Genomic DNA, 21981 nt, shown 5'->3' with positions numbered 1-21981 from the left:
CATATTTAACAAGTTATGAAGTAAAATATCTAGCTTCCGCCAGAACGCCTTCTGTATTCTACTTGAAGAAAGTGTAAATCTCTTGCTTTTCAAAAAGCTTACGCTCCATCCTATGCCTTCCCTATTCAACTTAGGGAAAAAGCTTAACTAACGCAACGCCAGTTGTTTTTCTCATAATTTGAATATGGAAGGCAGTCTGGCAGAAGCTAGATATTTTACTTTATAACTTGTTAAATATGGATATTTTTTTACACATACACATCGCTTTGCTTCATAAAGCCTTTATTAACCCACCAGAGCCGTGTGGAATATGTTTATGATGGATGGATGTGGATGGAGACACTTTCTTCAGCTCATACTCATTGGTATTGCTCAATGCCATTATAAAGTTTGGATGCATCAGGATATTTATTAAAATATCTCTGATTGTGTTCATCAGAAAGAAGAAAGTCATATCAACCTAGGATGGCTTGAGGCTGAGTAAAGCTTGATAACATAAGGACCATGTGGGAACGTTCTGTTAATGTCCCCCTGGGTGGGTGTTTTGTAGAAAATAATAAAGTTTGATGTTACCATTATGGAGGTGAGCGTTTGCTTTAGATGCACTGTATTCCCGAACAGTATAACATACTTATTAAAAATAAGTGAACTGTACTCAAAACTGTGAAACAGTTCATTCAACTTAAAACTTTTAAGTGTGTTCAACAATTTGGTCATTTTAACTTCTAGTAACTCAAATAAAATAAGTTAAATATCTTATTATCATAGCCTCATTTTTGCCTCTTGGTGGGGGTAATGAGCTTTATTGCATTCCAATCTGCCAATTCAACGAAGAAGAGTCTACACTCAAAAACATTTTAAAGACTTTTTTTTTTTTTAAAGAGTTAGTTAATAGTAAAATTCCATCAAATTGAACTGAATAATTCTTACATATTTTAATTGAATAATTGATTAAGGATTGTTAAATTATTCAATTAAAATATGTAAGAATTATTCAATTCAATTATATTACATTAAATTAATTTAATATTAAATTTGTGTGTGTGTGTACTCAATACACTTATTTGCCCATTTTTACTAGTCAACATGTAGGCTAGACTATGTTCGTTTATTTCATGGTTTAGCCTACTCAAATGACTAAAAATAACAATAGAATAAAACGAATCCAATAGCCTAATTTTTGCCTCTTGGTGGCGGTAATGAGCTATTGCGTTACAATCTGCCAATTCAACGAAAAAGTCTCTAACGTTACTTGTGCACTATTCGCCTAATTTTAAAACATAACTTTTAGCAGGTAAAACGCTGTGAAAAGAAATCTACATGTAGGCTATCATGCCATGTTTATTTCATGTTTTACTCAAATGACTAAAAATATCAACGAATTCCCATTTGAAATTGAGCGCTCAGATTTTAACTTTGGAATCCCAGCATGTAATGCAGGAGCCGTTGACTCAACGTGGTTCTGTGGAATCGATATCTGTCATCATCATCATCGTTTCTGTGTTTGCTGCAGTTTTTTTAGCGGCTATAATCTGGTAAGTACATTTAAGAAAATAATTAAAGCAATCTGGGTCAGAATTTGACAGTATAACGTTAATCATCAAACTGAAACGATTTACTTGTTGCTTGTTTAGCAAATAGACCTAATACAATGATCACGTACACTTTACATGTTGCAATGTAATTTGTAGCGTGATTAAAAAATTTAGGGAAAGAGTTGATATATTCATGGATATTATTTTGTGGCACTGTTGGTTATCGCAGTTGCTTCTTGAAGCTTTTCAGTTACATAACTTAAATTGAAACATAAAAAGAGATTAAAACCACTTTCATTCAACCTTAACTTGTTTTTTAACCAATGTTTAGAATTAAATTAGCCTGTAATTGAAGCCAAATGTTCCCCATTCTGAAACTGTTGTATGTCTTTGACATGTCTCTGTCTCAATATTAATTTGGGGTTTTATTTTCTTTACAGGTTAAAACTTGTGAGACCACAGCATATGTGAGTAAAATTACATTTTGGAATTTGGGGGTGGAGATACATCTGTAACGACAAAAAGTACATTTTTACATCTCCAAATGATTTCAGAGGATGGCATAGCTCTTATTTATATCTGGTCATTTTCATGATTTATATTTGAGTGATGGATTGGAAATGCAGGTTATGCGATTCCTCCTCACTCACCCGAGCACAGTTACTTAGACATTATGGTTTGCAACATAGCCATTTTTCAAAGGTTAGCCCTTTACCGTGTCTCTATGACTCTTGCATTTGCACATTTGTTTCATTCAATGCACTAAAAATTCATGTATCACGATTTCATAATGAGACGGATAAGAGGCACACATGTCAAGAAGTTCAGGTGGTGCACACATGTCCTTTATGTGGTTTCAAGCAACCTTTTTCAGAGAAAAATCTTTTTGGTCATTTAAGAGGGCATTTGAGAAGTCATGAAATGGTAACATGTCCATATAAAAACTGTAGGTATAGCACAAATGTCTACTCCTCATTTAATTCCCACAAAACCAGGGCCCATGGAGTAGATGTTAGTTCAACTTGGTTGGACCTTTTTGAGGATGTAGTTGCTGTAGATGATGATGGCAGTTCTCCAGCTGCGGAGCCTTCATATGAGGATCCTACTCAGTCTAAGAACGCAGAAATGTTGGATATTGATGACAATATACAGTGTGACACAAGCCAATTAAAAGCGCAACTAAAACGCAATTTAGCCTCTCTGTTTTTGAAGATGCAGGCTATACTTCATGTGTCAGATATAGCTGCGCAGGAAATAGTAGAGCATTTGTGTGATCTGTTTTCTTTGTCGAGACCTCTGCTGAGAGAGGCAGTTAATGACGTATTACAGAAACATTGCTATGCTGTGAGTGAAGCTGCTCTTGATGAAATTGTTAGTGTTGTTATGGACAGAAATGTGTTTGTCAGTGCAACTGCTAAAGGAGCAGAATTATCCTCAAATAAGCGACGAAAAACCTTTATTGAGAGAAACTACCCAATGGTTATGCCGTTTCAGTATGTTGTAGCACCTGGGCGCACAGGCGTATATGTCCCTATACTGCCTATGATTCAGTTGTTGTTTAAACATACTGATGTACTTAACAGAATTCAAGAATCACATTCTTCACAATTCAGTCAGTACACAAGTCATAGAGATGGTTTGTACTTTAAAGAAAATGAACTGTTGTCAGCATCAGAGGAGTTTAAATTGCCACTGCTCATTTACATCGATGAGATAGAAGTTGCAAATCCATTAGGTACTTCGAGGAAAATACACAAACTCTGTTCGGTGTACTGGGTACTTGCAGATCTACCCAGCAAATACCGATCAGCTTTACATGTGATACAGCTGGCAGTTCTGTGTAAAGTTCCCGATGTCCAGAAATGTGGCTATGAAGCTGTGCTTGGCCCTTTAATGCAAGACATATGTACATTAGAACAAGATGGTGTGTTCATTGAGTCTCTTGGTCAATCTGTTAAAGGCACTGTTCTTTTTGTTGCAGCAGATAATCTTGCAGCTCACGGATTGGCAGGCTTTGTACAGTCATTTCGTTCTGGCTATGTGTGCAGATTCTGTCTGGCAACTCAAGACCAGTTTCAATCGCATGATGTTGCTGAGGGTGAATTCAGTCTGAGAACTAAGGTAAGTCATGATCTGCATGTCCAGAATGTCTCCAGTAGAAATGGGGAAAGTAATTGTGGTGTGAAAGCAGACTGTGTCTTAAAACAAAAGCTGCAGTATTTTCATCCAATCACTGGTTTCCCCCCTGATATTCTCCACGACCTCCTTGAAGGTATTGTGCCAGTAGAGTTGGCTTTATGCATTCAGGAAATGATTCATCTGAAACACTTCACGCTTGATTATTTGAACAGGAAAATTGAATCATTCCCATATCAACACACAGATAAGGTTGATAAACCAAAGCCAATTTCCAAAACTTATACCACAAAAATGACAATAGGTGGTAACGGTCATGAAAATGCTGCATTACTTCGGCTGCTTCCGTTTATGGTTGGCAGTGAGGTACCAGAGGGAGATAGTGCATGGGCAGTGTTAATGGAATTGAAAGACATTGTGGAGTTAGTGCTGTCTCCAACATTTACTGAAGAGATGATTCAGTATCTACAGACTAAAATTAGGGACCACAGGGAAATTCTTCTTGAAGTATTTCCAGGTTTTAAGCTTCGGCCAAAGCATCACTTCATCGAACATTACCCAGAACTGATCAGATGTTTTGGACCTCTCATACATTTTTGGACCATGCGATTTGAAGGCAAACACCGCTTCTTTAAGCGGGTTGTGCACGATACGCAGAACTTTAAAAATGTGCTAAAGACTCTGGCAACCAGACACCAGCATATGATGGCTTATCATCTAAGCGCGCCAGCGTTCTTCAAACCACATTTGCAGGCATCAACAGTGACATCTGTTTTAGTTTCAACACTACCTGAAGTGGCAATACAGTACATAAAACAGAAGACTGATAGTAACACTATATACTCTGCATCTAGAATCACCATTGATGGGACGAATATTTCTACTGGGGAATATATTTCTGCTGGGTTTGATGCAGGGTTACCTCAGTTTTGTAAAACTGAGTCAATCCTCCTTGTGAACGATCACGTGGCCTTCCTATGCAGGGAGCACAAGTCACATTATGTTGAACACCTAAGAGCCTTTAATCTGAGTTTAGGTGATCTATCTGTTAAAACAATAACAGATTTGAGTGACACATCCCCCCTTTCTGCCTACAGCATAGAGGGCCAGTTGCTGTTGACGCCAAAGCGATTTCTACCTTTACAATAAGGTAAAGACTTCTACATTATCTAGATCCAATCCATGTCCTGTCCATCTTGAAACTATTTGTTTAACTTGTCTTTTACCTTGTTGTTTTGGTCTCCTAGATGGCAGAATCACAGAAACTTTTACTGAGAGTTTACATTGCTCCTGACATTGCCCACAAGATGACCCTTTCTACACGCCCAAGTACTGTAGAAGAGTTGATTACAGTGATTAAAGAGAAATTCAGACCTCGTCTTGATTTTGATTTCAGCCTCCAATATGAGGACCCAGATTTTGGGGGGCAACTCTGCTTTCTAACAGACATTTCAGAACTGCCGGAGAAGGCTGTATTGAGAGTACACAGATCTGAGACTGATGTCAGCTCAACTGCAACTTCAGAAACAGAAATACTCCCTAATGCCCCAGGACGCTACCAGAGTTGGCCTGATGTGTTCACAGTTCCTCAATTTTCATATGATGTCGAGCACACCCTAGAAGCTGGAAATGCGGCCTATGAAAACAGTGGAAAGTTCTTAAAATTAACAAAAGGCAAAAAACATGACATTCTAGAAAATATGGCGAAGGCAATGCACAGCTTTAAGGCTTACCCCAGTGACAAAGAAGTAGCTAAAGCAGCTGAGGCTCTTATTTCTAAGCACCCCTGCCTCACAGAACCTGGAAGTCACTGTGGATGGTATGGCTGGAAGACAAGTTTAAAGTTTAAGATGGGCAACTATCGCACAAAACTCAGCAGATCTGGTTGTGAAGAGGTGGCTGTGAACTCGGGGAAGAGAAGCCAAAATAACCCAGAGAGTGAGTCTCCCCACTCCAACATCAAAAGAGCTCGTCGAGCTGAGGTAAACTACCTACCAAATTTTCCAAAAGGAGAGAATGCTGAAAGCTTGGAACAACAAAGATTACAAATAGTTGAAGAAGTGTCTAAGACAGAAAGAAGTCTTGTGCTGATAGAGAGACTCATGCAAACAACATTTGCACTGCGTCGCAAACAGATCATTGTAGATAACCCATCACAACCAGTGAAGGACTTTTTGAAAAAGTGGCCTGCACTTTGTTTGGAATCTCAGGTAATTTTCTCTGTTGTGTTTGTGTGTCTGTTACTTTTATTTTCTTGTTTAACATTTTTTTTGTGTTATTTGTTATGCTTGCTTTCAGATTGCTGCAGAATTCCACAGAATTACTAATATCAGCTTGAAAAACAAGTTCTATGCAGAGCTGGACAAACATACTCCTCGTCTGATTGCTGTTTACAGGCAGAAGGCTGCCCGCACTGGCAAGGCAGCAGAAGCACTGAGAAGCATCTTTCGTGCCTATGATCTTCTGGTAAATTTTATGTTGATTACATTTATAGTTAATTGCTTAAAGGGATAGTTCACCCAAAAATGTAAATTTGATGTTTATCTGCTTACTTTCAGTGCATCCAAGATGTAGACTTTTTTTCTTCAGTCGAACGCAAATTATGATTTTTAACTGCTGCATCGTCTGTCAACAAATAACAGCAGTGGATGGGAACTTCAACTATAACAGTAAATAAAACTTGTTTAGACAAATCCAAATGAAACCCTGCAGGCCGTGACGACACATTAATGTCCTAAGACACGAAACGATCGGTTTGTGTGAGAAACTGAACAGTATTTATATCATTTTTTACCTCTAATACACCACTATGTCCAACTTCATTCAGCTTCCTGTTAGTGAGGTCAAAAAACGCGTTCTGATGACGGAAGTGATGTCTCGCCCATATACTTCAATGAGCGTGAGACATCACTTCTGCTGTCAGAGCGCGATCAGACCTCACACACCGGAAGCTGAATGGAGTTGGACATAGTGGTGTATTAGAGATAAAAAATGCTATAAATACTGTTCGGTTTCTCTCACAAACCGATCGTTTCGTGTCTTAGGACATCAGTGTGTCGTCACGAGCCGCAGGGTTTCATTTGGATTTGTCTAAGCAAGTTTTATTTACTGTTATAGTAGAAGTTCCCATCCACTGCTATTATTTGACTGACAGACGGCAGCGGTTGCAGTTAAAAATCATAATTTGTGTTCGACTGAAGAAACAAAGTCACCTACATCTTGGATGCCCTGGGGGTAAGCAGATAAACATCAAATTTTCATTTTTGGGTGAACTATCCCTTTAATGTGCACAAGTATTACACCGCTATCTGTTAATTGTTTAAACCTGGTTTAAAACCCTTGGACCACTAACATAGTTCTGTCTTTTTCAGGATCACTATGATATTAACAACAGACGTACAGCTGCACTTCGAGCCCTCCCTGTCTTTTTGCGTGAAGATGATGCTGTGTTTTTCAAGATGTGGAATGTAGGTTTTATATATCTCATTTGAATTTTAATATTATTTATCCACTTATGCTCATGAAGTTCTCTCATGCTTTTCAGACTGAAGAGGTGGATGAGCCGGACATTGCGGATTCAGCCGTAGCTCTTGTCAGCATGGTGAATGGAGACTCGAGTTCCACTGCTCAGTTTGACCCTGCTGGGATTGCTATTGTGCTGGAAGGTGACATTGTTCTGAGGGACATTTCCAGGTTGGCTGAGGCTTTTCTTTTGATGTTTGGGTTGATATATGCATTACATCTCAACTACCCCAAAGAGCTGACCCACACCTTTAACTTCATCCAAAAAGTCTTAATGGGCTTGGATGACTCAAAGCCACTAGCACCCAGATTGCTGAGTCTAAAAAATGATCTTCTGATTAAGGAGTAAGAGGAATGTGTGTATGAGCTCTATACAATTTACATATTTTAATTTTTTTCAGTTGTTGTGACTAATGTAGGTGCACTATTAAGAACTGAGCTCTAGATTTTAAATTTCCCAGTGGAGATTTTCATGTTCATTTTAATATTCATTGGGACACGAGAATGTTTATTGTATTTTATTTCACTTGTGAATTTTCCAGAACAGACTTTTTTTGTTCACTTAGTATTTACTGGGATTGCGTAACTGAAAGCCACTAGCACCCGGATTGCTGTTTAAAAAAAAATTATTTACTTGGTAAAGAGTTTTTCTATATGTCTGGATACACTAGTCTTGTACACTTTATTATCTGTTCTTTTCATTTGTTAATACAGTTACATTCTATTGTATACAGAGCTCATGTTATAATGCTGAGCTCAGAAAACTGTTCTATCTGTGACATAAAAAGACATCAACAGTGTAAATGCATTTTGAAATGCATTGTTATTGTTTATTTCTAAAATGTTTATACATTGTGACACTTTCGTTTGCTGTCAAAAGGTAATGGCATTTAAGCAATGTTAATGCCTCAGGTTTGAATCGTAATTCCTTTTGCAAAATAAAACATACTTACGCAAATGGAGTTTGAAATTGTCTTCTTTCCTAATGTTTAAGGAATAAGATTTTAATTTTTAGGTAATATTTCTTGAAAATTGAAAATATTGTTATATATATATATATATATATATATATATATATATATATATAATATATATATATATATATATATATATATATATATATATATATATATATATATATATATATATATATATATATATAGCCAAACTATTTTGTATATTTAATTTCTGATTAATAAAATTTGAGTTTTAAAATGCATAGAAAAAAGTTTATTCAAATAAATAATTTTGAGTTCATCTGTTCTATGGATTTAAGTGTAACTAACTTAAAACAATTAATTTTATCTACTTAAAAGTTTTGTGGTAATAAGTTTCCTCAAATTTTTTGAGTTATCTTAACTTATCGGGGTTTACAGTGTGGGCTCTTGATTCTTGACATTTTAATGTTAGTTTTTCTCTGGTTGCTTTAATTGTGTTTGTAAAACACTAGTGATGAGCAAATGAAGCCTTATGAAGCAATGAGGTTTTTCCTTCATTGTTTTGGAAAAAAGTTCAAGGCTTTGAGAGTGTTGGAAACAGTGCCATCCATCTGGTGTTTAGAAAAAAAAAGAAACCGCTAAAGTCCTGTGAAAGAAATTTCACTGGATGAAGCAACTATGCACCACACAGTTTCATGTTATGCGCTCAAATAAAAGCCTAATCGTGCATGTGTGCATTTATGCTCGACACAAGCTCCGAAGCCTCGGCTCAAATGTCATACTACAAAACACGCTTGCTTTTTTTAAAAAAAAAAAAAAAAAAAATTCAGAAATCAGTGAAGAAAACCACTATCTGGTGATAAAATCAACAAAGAACCAAATCTACGTGATCATTTTTTTTTCTCACAATTTTTTTTGTAACAATCGTATAATTGTAAAAAAATAATGTGAAGAAAAATTACAGTTAAAATGTCAAGAGTCAGGAGCCCAACTAAAGTAAGCGCTTACCTCTGTAATGGTGACATTTATACATTTTGAGAAAACATCAACGCCTCATTAAGACGATTTGTATGAAAGAAATAAAGTCAGAGTGGTTTGTAATAAGTGAAGATGCTGAGATCTAGAGATCTGTTAGTGTTTAATGTTCTGTTTCTGTTATCTGAGTTTTGTGGGGTCACCATTGTGTTGAAGAGTAACGCCTGTGCTTGAGTCAATGATGATCCAGAAATACTGATGTTCTGCTGCATGTTGCTTGTTTTAAAAGCCGCAGTAACTGTGTAGCTGCTGATGCAGTGATACATGCATTTTAAAGAAAAGGTTTCATAATATTAATCCAAGAATTACCTGTAAAGAGCTTTTTTTTTTTTTTTTGTAAGACTTAAAAAAAAGTTTTTGTTTGAACAGCCACTTTTGTTGTCAGTTTAGCTCTAATTTTCAATTCAATTTTTTGACAAGGGCAGGTTCCCTAAACGTTCAGAGAAAGCCCTGAATGTTCTATGAAGGTCCGTCAAATAACCCCCAAACTTTAAAAGAACTCCAAATCGTAACCGTCTCTGAACGTACTGGGAACATTACTAGGCAACGTCTTTAAAACCAGTGGGGGTGTTCTGAGAATGTTCTGGGAACGTAAAATTTCTAGCGGGCAACACGTGTAGTACAGTACAGAGAAATTTCATGTCGTGAGCAAGAGCGGATCATGAGTCACGAGTCGGATCAAGAATAATTTTTTTTAGACTTATATTTAATATTAGGGGCATCCAAGTTAATCAACATATTTTATGTTTTTTTTAAAAAGTAAAGCAATAGTTACTTTTCCTGGTAATTATTTACTTTTATAATGATGTATCTCAGTTACTAACTCCATTACTATTTGTGAGAAGTAACTAGTAACTATAACTAATTACTTTTTTGAAGTAATCAGTAACTATAACTAATTACTTTTTTGAAGTAACGTGCCCAACACTGGTGATGACACATTCTATCCAGCCTTCATGTGGAATAAATAGAAACATTTAGCTTCCCATCATTTTGCTGCTTCCCACACACCAGAAGATGTGTCAAGATCTTTTGTCCTCACATTCAATTCCTGGAGCTGTATGATAGAGCGACTGAGTGTTTGTATAGTCTATATCTTTGTGCCTCTGCAGTGTAATGGCTTGTACAGTATTGTCAAGTATTCAGTCATGTCTGCAGTGTCCAGCTCATATCGATTGGCTGCTATTACCACAGGCGCTAAAGGAACAAGATCCATACAGCCACAAAGACTTGCCAAAATTTAACAAAGCAACACACTTTTGATCTTTTTTGAAGTATTGTTATAGTATTTTTTCAATTCTCTTTTTAAACCTACCAAGTCACATGGAAGGCTCTATATGTTTCCTATATTATTCATGCCTTTAAAGTGATAGTTCACCCGAAAATGTAATTTCTTTCATCATTTACTCCCCCTTAAGTTGTTCCAAAGCTGTATAAATTTCTTTGTTCTGCTGAACACAAAGGAAGATATTTGGAAGAATTTTTGTAACCAAGCAGATCTTGCCCCCCATTGAATACCATAGAAGGAAAAAAATTGTATGGTAGTTAATGGGGGGCGAGATCTTCTTGGTTACAAACATTCTTCCAAATATCTTCCTTTGTGTTCAGCAGAACAAAGAAATTTATACAGGTTTGGATCAACTTGAGGGTAAATGATGACTGAATTTTCATTTTTGGGTGAACTATCCCTTTAAGATATTTAAAAAGTCCATAGTTGCATTCAGCACATTTTGATATAAAAATTTCATCGAACCTTTCCTGCACCTACAGCTAAGGACAATTCTGTAGTTACTGGATATTGACAGGAACTTTTCTCTAGCGTCCCTACAAATTCTACACCCTTGCCTTTGGTCACAGAGCTTTTTAGATGGATGCCGAGGTTTTTTAGGTCGGGTATAATCTGTGATCTCTGACCCAGTACGCTGTGTTTTCTGCCAACTGGCAACCCGGAGTGTTGAAATGCTATTCAGTAAATTGGCAGTGGGCAGGATCACATAAACCATAACAAAAACAGACATTTGAAAGCCAAGAGCCAAGAAGGCCTTGTTTGGCTTATCCTCAGTGGTCATTTTTCTTTCACTAGTTTATTTTCCCAGAAGGTATCTCTTATCTTTCGAATTTAATTAATAATCCTGACCAAAAAGTTGCACAGTGTTTGAAAGAATAAGTATTCTAGTCCACAAGGGGAGTCAAGGCTACCCCACAGTGAAGCAATAGATCAGGACGAGCGACAGCGACAGATTTGATGCTGGTGATCAGCTTCCTCGGCGGCTCCAGCTCAGTCCAATTAGAGTACTTGGTAAAGGTGTTATCCTTCAATCCCGCTTTCATCTTGCTGAATGAGGTGAAGAAGGGACAGAGAGAAAGGCACAATGTGATAAAGGTTGATGGAAGTTTAATGAGACAGAAAGTTCACATTCAGTAAAGAACTAAAAAGCAAGAAACTCTGAATGCAGAGACATGGCAATTTTAAAGGGAAGGGGTATTGTTACATGAAAATGTGTTTTCACTGTATTCAAAAGAAAATGAATTGATTTTTGTGAGACCATCTTTTAACCATCTTAGAGGAAAAACTGTTTATTATACATGATATGCTCCATTACAGACTACTGCACCTGGCCTGCCTGAATTATGATTGACATAGCTATGAAATTGTATATTTTCAGCCCACCGTTTAGAGCAAGGCAATACATTCAGTTAATTAAGTAAAGGCCAAAGGTTAATTTCACAGTCATCTGCTCTCTTTCTTTGCACTCTGGTGCTTTAAGCAGATATAATGTCTTTACAACATTGCCAGCTGGCTGAAATATAGCTCTCATGGTTCTCATGGTGGCATCTCCTGGCCCATGGCTAGTTAGGAACAAACTGAAAAATTTCTAACCACACACTGAAGTCAGTCCAGACTAAAAAAAAGTCTAGCAATTTTTGTTTATTTTATTTGATAAATTGCATAATGCAAAAAGTACAAAGTGCAGGTGAATTAAAAGCTAGAAAAGCACGAGCAGACGTTTCAGCACATTGATTCTTCAGTGCTCACATTACAATATTCAACCTTTTTTGTAGATTACCAATTAGGGACAATTAGCTGAATTCAATTAGCAAGAGTAGAACTCCAAGAGAGCATGGCAGTCAATGTGTGGCGCAGAATATTACAGATATACAACTATACAAATATTACAAACATTACAAAGAAACCCCATATTTTAAAAAAAAAACAGGAGTGTTCTAATTCTGCATACAATTATAATGATAATAATAATAATAATAATAAATAATATAATTTATCATTTAAATAAAATTTACAAAAAAAAAGAGTAAAGTATTCTTCTTATTTCTTTTATTTGTAATCGAGATGCTTTCCTCCTGCATAAGCACAGCCGCACAACTGCAGTATCGAGCCACTTTTTGGGATATCCTGCATAAATGTCTGGGCTTTAGCCTCAAAATCCTCTTTCTTAGAACAAATACAATGAAGTCTAAAAAACTGGCTATAAGGTAACTCGCATTTTTAGGGAGTTGGATGAGCACTCTTAGCATGAAAATAACTATTATTTTCTGTATCTTTTCTATAAAGAGAAAAGAGAATTTGTAAATCAACTCCTGAAATGCAAGTTTCCAAAAAGTTGACATTAGTGTTACCCACATCTTAAACAAAATAATGTTATCAGAAAAAGGATTATTATTGAAAACATATCTGTCCTCTAATGCCAATGGCTAATATTGGGGACCAACACGATCACATGAAAATGTGTAAATTTGTAATATATACGCCACAATGAGTTTTGGCATGCTTATGGTACGCAGTTTTTCACATGCATATGATACGCACTTTATGGTGTGTATATGATACGCTCTTGGGTAAGATGGAGGTGGGGGTTTCGTACATATAATACGCCATAAAGTGCGTATCATATGCACGTGAAAAACTGCGTACCATAAGCATGCCAAAACTCATTTTGGCGTATATATTCTACAAGATTACACACTCTTACTATTTATACGCATTTTCGTGTGATCGGGCTCTGGGGACAGAAGTTTCTGTGGGGACACAAGTTCTGGTGGAGACTTCAGTGTCTCTAATATATATATATATTGTAAGGCCCGCCTAATGGGTCCAATGACGGTTTCCCACAGGACAGGGAAGGTCTAAGCGTGTATGCCTTTTCAGCGTCTCTGTGAAGCTCACTTAATTTCACTCGTTTAATCTGACTCCAATTTCAAATGATTCTTACATGTAGGTTGTGTTTCCAATTAGAAATTAATCATTTGTTATGTATTAATTTAGATATTCGATTATTCTGATTACCTTATATTTTCAATTATTCCGTTCACTGCAGTCCCGGTATCGCTTTAGAAGAGTTACTTCGGCCGATTTGAGCACTCTTCCCGGACACAAACTCGTCAGTCTGACCTTAAACATTGGATGCAGGGTAAATATCTACCTTTAAGTCGGTCGCGCTCTGCTTACTCGTAACAAAAAGCATAGTTTTGATATATTTACGAAAACTGCAACTTATTTAAGGCAGTGATTGTCAGAAATCGAAATGGACTTAATTGACGTGCCCTATGCTCCATCTATTAAACCTTTCGTATGACCAATCCTGAACACAGATTTGAGGTAATACCTTCGCTTTGATCTACTAGAAATAATGGATTAAGAATAATACAGAATCAACCAAATATAACATTTTATTTGTCAAGTAAAAATATATCATGCCAATTACATTACAATTGCAAGCCAATTCAGAAATGATAAATGCATAACATCGATTACTCAAAGAAATGCATATACACAGGGATGGGTGAATGTCCTCAGACATTCACCCATCTCTGGGGGGCCTCTCCTACAGATGATCCCACATGACTGCTTTGCTCTTTACCTTTTATACCAGAACCAGAACGAAAGGATCGTAAATGTTTATTACACCAACACCTGTTTTGGGGGAGAGGAGAAGAGACACCACCCAAAAAGAGGACAGAATTTTCCTTAATTTTCCATCTTCTTCATAATTCTAGTGACTGCTATGAAATTGAGACCGTTTTACCAATCGCACTGAGACAAATTAAATGATACCAAACATGAAAAGGGAAAAACAATAGATACAAAAGTTACATTATATGTTTTGAATAACTTTCAGTGACTTGAGGCAGGGGGAAGGAGAGTGTGTGTGTGTGTGTGTGTGTGTGGGTGTGGGTGTGGTGGGGGGAGGCGTTGTCCTTTTGGAGTGGGGGCAAGGTGTTGTCCATTGCTACTTCTTTGAGATCTTCTTTCCAGATTAAAGTTTTATTACTTTATTGCAGGACGCTTTATCTCAGTTTTTGTTTAGCAGGAAAATCAGGCCTTACAATATATATATATATATATATAATAAGTTTTGGGGCATCTGCCTTTACATGCACATGAACTTTAATGACATCCCATTCTTAAGACATACAGGGTTTAATATGGAGTTGGCCCACCATTTATAACAGCTTCAACTCTTCTGGGAAAGCTTTCCACAATGTTTAGGAGTGTGTTTATGGGAATTTTTGACCATTCTTTTAGAAGCGCATTTGTGAGGTCAGGCACTGATGTTGGCCTGGCTCACAGTCTCCGCTCTAATTCATCCCAAAGGTGTTCTATCGGGTTGAGGTCAGGACTCTGTGCAGGCCAGTCAAGTTCCTCCACACCAAACTCGCTCATCCATGTTTTTATGGACCTTGCTTTGTGCACTGGTCCGCAGTCATGTTGGAACAGGAAGGGGCCATCCCCAAACTGTTCCCACAAAGTTGGGAGCATGAAATTGTCCAAAATGTCTTGGCATGCTGAAGCATTAAGAATTCCTTTTACTGGAACTAAGGGGCCAAACCCAATCCCTGAAAAACAACCCCATACCATAATCCTCCCTCCACCAAACTTTACAGTTGGCACAAAGCAGTTAAGCAAACCCAGACATGTCCATCGGATTGCCAGACAGAGAAGCGTGATTCTCCAGCGTCACTCCAGCGTGAACACGTCTCCACTGCTCTAGAGTCTAGTGGCAGCGTGCTTTACACCACTGCATCCAACGCTTTACATTGGGCTGGACAATTATGGCCTAAAATCAAAACCTCGATTAATTGAAGATTTTACCTCGATTACAATTAATGAAAAATTATTTTGTTTCTGTTTTTTTTGCCCTCAGTTCAAAAGTGATCTGACATAACAGCTCACTTTCAGCAGTTATTTTATCAATGGTTCATAACATTTCTTAAAGATTTCTGCTTGTTGTAAATCAGTGTAACAAATCTTTAGCGATATTATACAAGTATTTAATCAATTCAAACTATCCTAGTTTGTCCGCAGCAAATCATTAAGTTTCTCATAAACTGTTATAAAAAGAATGTTATTCTCTGGCCACAAGAATAAATTCCTATTATAGCATCAAAGCGTAAAGCAGTGTTGCCAGATCGACAACAAAGAAGTGACTTGGTTTTTCTGAATGAATATAATGTATTTAATATATGAAATTGATAATACAAAGGTTATACGGCTAAATATACACAGAGGATATGAAGACTTCAGATGCAAAAGCCTCTAAGTGCCATATGAAATTTTCTTCTAAAATGAGCATTTTTATAAAGCTTGTATGTTTATGTTCAGTTATTTCTCATTAACACTCTGAGGTCTGACGGTATCGCCGGCGATACCACCGTGGTTTTTTTCTTATCAGTGTGAAAGAGACTCAAAATACTCCGTCAATGTTGCACATACAATTAAGAGTTATACACCATTTTAATCTGTGGAATATCTTCTTTCATTTGTGTACACTCAGAGTAAAAACAGAATTTTGTGCTTTTTGTAAAATAAAGAAAACTAACATGATGCGTGATTTCTCCTCTCCCTCTGAACGAACTCCAATCTGATAGTTCTCAGAAAATGAACTGTAACTTAGTGAATACTAATGACAAAAAAATTACACTTATGTCTAAAAAAACGTTAAGATGTCAGGTTTTAAATCATGTAAGTCAAATCGAAAACAAACCTTCTTTGTTTATGTAATCTGTATGAAAAGAGAGCCATGTCAGAAATCCGTGATTCAGCTCATTATCTGCTAATGCGGCCACGCCCACGGAGCCAGCGCTATTCAGACGCTAATTCAGTCAATACATGCATTTATTATCTCAATCGTGTATTTATTGTCTTGAAAAGTGTTTATCTGGATGTAAAAGTCATGGTTAGCGATCTCTAGAAGACATGCAGTTACTTCCTGTTTACTTGTCTTCTACAGATGAAGTTTAGATGAGTTTTTGTTTCTTTAGCGCCCTCCTGCTGCTGTATGTATTGGAAACTCCATTCATGGAATAGCCTCTTCTTCTTTTAGATGAATTTGTGGACTAAAATGCACAGAGCGCCCTCCGACTTCAAGGATGAATTGAAAACACCAGCGCTCATAGTAATGACAGTGAATATTAAATAAAAATAACTCATCTGTATAGAAAATTGACATAAGCATATGAGAATCCAATATTTCTCCAAATGTGCATGCTTTTAAACTAAAAGCCTATATTCAGACTCTTTGCATCACAGAAATACATTATATTTTAAAGTATAATATAAAACCATTACTTTATATTGTAATAATATTTTTCTGTATGTTTCATATATCATAATGAGCTTGAGACATCACAGAAGGTTTTTTTTCACAGCCTACCTGACTGAAATGCCTCATTAATATGCAAGTCATTTCAGCTCATTACTATCCAATTCTTTTGTCTTCTCAGGTGAGAATGGCCCATTTTCAGTGGTGATTCACGCCTCCTCGCATACTGTGTTTCTTGGCAAAAAGTGTCTTACAAAAACTAAATCAATATATTGTTAAATATGAAGGAGTAGGCAGCATAATTTTTACATAATTTTGAAGCAAAAACTCTAGTCTACAACCTCCAATACCCTAAAGTCTTATGAACACAGATTTATTATACTTTTTTTGGCCTTATTTCAGTGACTTAAGTTTTTTGTTTTTTCAACAACCACGCATAAATGTTATTCCTTCAAAAACACAAACATGTACATACATGTTCCTCACATATTATTGTAGCCTAGTTTGTGCTGAATACAGTGTAATGACACTTTTTCCATTAATATGTTTATGAACAACTGAAAAAAGCACAAATGTCAGGGCATGTCAAAAGTTCTCCAGGCCCCAAATCAGCCTCAGACTCCAGAGGGTTAATGGCAATGAAAATTACCTATTAATTACTGAACCTAAACATAGAAGCAAGGAAACACAAATCTTAAAGAAGTTCCCAGCCAACACAGCACGGTGGGGCCCAGATGGGTGTCACCTGGGCTGCCTAACTGGGGCCCAGACATTTTTGTCTACGGTTTCCATGGAGGCCCCAAATGGGTTAGCCCGGATTAAATGAACACTGCTCAGTGTGCACACTACAGGCTGTTAAGTATACCACAGAAACATGTTGGAGTTAATGAGATAATTAGGTGATAACGAGCAGAATCACTGAAGGACCGAGGAACAACAAGAACTACAACTTCAGCCACAGCCTTCGATGAAATCAACTGAAGATAAAAGACATTACATTTCTCAAGATCTGATTAAACATCTCCACCAACAGCATTACCAGCTTCACTTATTACTAACCAGATTGACTTTATTTCTGATATACATATACAACAAGTTGTTATTGAGAATTACCAGAGGTTTAGATGTTGATGATTTGTTGAAAATAAGTTTGGTTTGATGTCACCGTGATCGAGGTCAGCGCTTACTTCAGTTAGGCAGTTTGACTTGATTGCTTTAGTGTTAATGTTTCTTTGACTGCTCTTGCTGTTTGTTATGGCAAGAAACAAGAGATAAAATGTGTTTAGCTGTTTGATGATAAGAATATAATTGTTGTCATGTTGTGGCTTTGATCACTGATCTAATGACTGAGCTTTATATGAAAAAAATGTTTTGTGCTGGATCTTTTCCAGAAAATTTTTTTTTTACAAAAATCAGATCAAAATAATAAAGCTGAAAAATACAATGTACATTAAATGCTTTAAAACACCTGCAAGATTTATTCACACACAGACGTCAAGAATCAGAGTATGAATCTCAACAATGGTGACATGCTTCATGCTGCAATGGATTCTGGGTGCCACATACAAAACTCATCCATGGCTCCCAGAATGCATTGTGGCATGAAGCATGTCACCATTTTTGAGATTCATATGCTGATTCTTGATGTCTGTGTGTAAGTAAATCTTGCAGGAGGTTTGAAGTGTTTAATGAACAATGTGTTTCTCCAATTTTCTCATTAAAACATTTTTATTGTTGTAATTCTAGAAGAGATCCAATACAAAGTTAAACACATTTTGCTCAGAAAAAGCTCAGTCATTGAATTAAGCCACGAAGTGATGATTATGTTTTATCATCCAGCAGCTAACCACATTGTCTCTTGTTTTTCTTGCCATAACAAACAGCAAGAGTAGCCATAAAAACAGTAAAACAGGCAAGGGTCAAACTGCCTAACTGAAGTAAGCGCTGACCTCGATCACGGTGACATCAAACCAAACTTATTTTCAACAAATCATCAACATCTAAACCTCTGGTAATTCTCAATAACAACTTGTTGTATATGTATATCAGAAATAAAGTCAATCTGGTTAGTAATAAGTGAAGCTGGTAATGCTGTTGGTGGAGATGTTTAATCAGATCTTGAGAAATGTAATGTCTTTTATCTTCAGTTGATTTCATCGAAGGCTGTGGCTGAAGTTGTAGCTCTTGTTGTTCCTCTGTCCTTCAGTGATTCTGCTCGTTATCACCTAATTATCTCATTAACTCCAGCATGTTTCTGTGTTACACTTAACAGCCTGTAGTGTGCACACTGAGCAGTGTTCATTTCATCTGGGCTAACCCATGTGGGGCCTCCATGGAAACCGTAGACAAAAATGTCTGGGCCCAAGTTAGGCAGCCCAGGTGACACCCATCTGGGCCCCACCATGCTGTGTTGGTTGGGTTAATACTTGCATATAGGTTTGGTTGCTGTAATTTTAGAGTTTCAGAGCACTCGGTTTGGTAATTGGTCCTTCTTCAGGAGGGTGTCTTCCGGCGGGTTTTTCAAATGAGGTTTAAACTGAAGAGTAAAATAACGGAAAGTAATAAATGGAAAATAAAGAAGAGAATCCGTCTCCTAGGTGATGGAGGATGGCGAAGGCTTGACAACAGGAAAACTTGTGCAACGAGGAGACGTGTGTCAATGTGTTTTAAGAACAACAACCAGAACGCCTCCTTGGGACAGTCCGCCAATGATACGGGTGTAATGTTTGGCGGGCAAAACTTTTCTTTGTCTTGTCCTTCGGCTCGATTTGCATAATTTATGAAGTATCAGACTGGAGTATATTTTCTTCACAGTACCATTAAAAACAGAACAATGCATTTTACAGTAATGTGACATACATTGTTGAATGAGGCATAAAGAAAGCTTTACACAGAAACCAAACTTGCCAGGCATAAAAGGTAAGTTATAGTTTATACCCCAATTTTATCGTTAAAATGACACTAACACAACTACATCTAAGCTTATACACTAGGGATACATATATGCAATTTGAAATACAACAGTGGGTACACTTAGGCACAATCATATATGTGCATACAATCTTCATGCGTGTTTGTGTGTGTTTGTCTCTGTGGGTGTGTGCATGTGGATTCGATTTTAGTGCTGTCTGGTATGTGGGCACATGGCTTGCAGTAATTCGATCCGAGGTGGCCGCGGACGTTTGAAGTCGCGAGGGAGATGTTCAGGAATCTATCAAAATAGCCATAAAATGTGTCCCGTGAGCTGTTAATGTCCGCCAGGCTGGAGCCAATGTGAGATTTACAAACCAAAGTTCAATTAGTTGAGGCTCAAACACAGTTTATGATGGGCCTGCTAAAGATAAATTAGAACACGGGCCAAACCTTAAAACACATACAACTGACAAAGTTTAGTGAAGATGCAAAGCTCACTGCTCGCGCACCGTCTCATTGTGTTGACTCTGCATTCACCTTCGTGTTGCTTCCATGCCATTGACTGGACGGGGCAGAGTCACGTGGCTACGCAGTATCATGTTTTTAAGGGGGAGGTTTCACAGGATTAAAAAAACAAAATAACCGACATGGGAAAATTACATTGGTTAGAGCAGGGGTCACCATTCCTGCTCCTGAAGGGCCGGTGTCTCTTCAGAGTTTAGCTCCAACCCTTAATCATACACACCTGAAGCAGCTAATTAAGGTCCTACTAAGCATACTAGAAACTTCTAGAAAGGCGTGCTGATGCAAGTTGGAGCTAAACTCTGCAGGACACCGGCCCTACAGGAACAAGTTTGGGGACCCCTGGGTTAGAGGTTCTGAATTTCAGTTTCTATTACTTTTCAATTAATTGTCCAGCCCTACTTTGCATTGCACTTGGTGATGTAAGGCTTGGATGCAGCTGCTCGGCCATGGAAACCCATTCCATAAAGCTCTCTACGCACTGTTCTTGAGCTAATCTAAAGGCCACGCAAAGTTTATATATATTATATATATATATCACATTTGACTTTTTTAAATATGCCTTTAAGTAGAAAATAGAGGAGAGGTTTATGACGGGAAATGCTGTTACCTCTAGAGAGAGAGGTGCTGTGTTTTTTATATTAATTAATCAAGGTTGGTACAGCCCAAATTTAAAAAGATCAAAGCTATTAAAAACCACAGAATGTGAAATGGGTTGTCTGGACCACGGAATACATGAAAAGCATATCTAAATCAAAGAAGGAGCATTTCATGGTGGAAATTCATTTCGTGACATGTTAAATCAGGACATGTAATGCACAAAAATGCATTCAAAATACATTTTGTGATCTAGACTGCCCCTTTGGTGGAAATGAAAAGTACATAATTGGAACAGCATTTTGTCATGAAGAGCTGCATTTTGTGTCCCATTTTCATTCATTCCAAGAAATTAGCCTGGTTACACTTGGCACCCCATAATTTTAATTACAGGTTTATTATAATCAGAAATATCTGGCCCTTTCAAACTGAGAGAGCATTTGTAAGTAGATTTTAATTGCAAAATATGTGTCTTTGAAAATTAAGTTTCATTATTATTTTTGGTAAAAATATGTTTTACACTTTATTTTAATGGTGCACTTTAGACATTCTACTGACTGTAAGTAACTCTGCAACATATTCTACTAACCTGAACCCTAACACCTAACCCTAACCTAAAAGTCTACTACAGTACTAATACCCCAATGAGAGCTAGTTACTTACTATTACTTATTTTTAACAAAAGATAGAAAACTAAGACCTCGTAACCAAACAAAACCGACCATCACAGAAATCTCGTAACTGAAGAAAACCAGCAGTTTGAATCATTTCGAACTTGACTGTCATTGAAAAAAATGCCATAATTCATAATTGAAATCTCATAGAGGAACAAAACCAGCCGTCATTGAAACCTCATAACTGAATAAAACCAACCATCACTGAGATCCCGTAGCTGAACAAAACCAACTGCCATTAAAATCTTGTAAAAGAACAAAACATACTGCATTGAGATTTCGTAACTGAACAAAACTGACTGACAATGAAAACCGACTGTCATTGAAATCTCGTGAAGGAACAAAACCGTCCGTCACTGAAATCTCATTACAAAACAAAACCATAAACCATTCAGACCTCATAAAAGAACAAAATGATTGTTGTTGAGATTTAGTAAAGGACCAAAATTAACCATCAATGAAATTTCTGTCTGTCTTTGAAATCTCATAAAGGAACAAAGGAACAAAACCTACTGTCGCTGAGGTCTTGTAAAGAAAAACAAAAACA

General features: G+C 37.0%; 1 protein-coding gene across 3 annotated transcripts; it reads left to right on the top strand.

Annotated features, from left to right (window-relative positions):
• The first annotated feature begins 1057 nt into the window (after positions 1 to 1057).
• LOC137006813 (uncharacterized) lies at positions 1058 to 8143 on the top strand. 3 transcript variants are annotated; one of them, XM_067367888.1, is made up of 8 exons: positions 1058 to 1535; positions 1976 to 2002; positions 3520 to 3656; positions 4769 to 4821; positions 4919 to 5881; positions 5970 to 6137; positions 7043 to 7138; positions 7216 to 8143. In XM_067367888.1, exons 5-8 carry the CDS (start codon positions 4919 to 4921, stop codon positions 7540 to 7542), a joined length of 1554 nt encoding a protein of 517 aa, XP_067223989.1. In that variant the 5' UTR covers positions 1058 to 1535; positions 1976 to 2002; positions 3520 to 3656; positions 4769 to 4821; the 3' UTR covers positions 7543 to 8143. The 3 variants fall into 3 exon arrangements, with proteins under 3 accessions (XP_067223989.1, XP_067223988.1, XP_067223990.1); XM_067367887.1 differs by having other exon boundaries at positions 3517 to 3656; XM_067367889.1 differs by lacking the exon at positions 3520 to 3656.
• Positions 8144 to 21981: the final 13838 nt, after the last annotated feature.

Source organism: Chanodichthys erythropterus, chromosome 18 (assembly GCF_024489055.1).
Source record: "Chanodichthys erythropterus isolate Z2021 chromosome 18, ASM2448905v1, whole genome shotgun sequence".
Classification (NCBI taxonomy): Eukaryota; Metazoa; Chordata; class Actinopteri; order Cypriniformes; family Xenocyprididae; genus Chanodichthys; species Chanodichthys erythropterus.
This window is presented reverse-complemented; position numbering and strand designations above follow the sequence as displayed.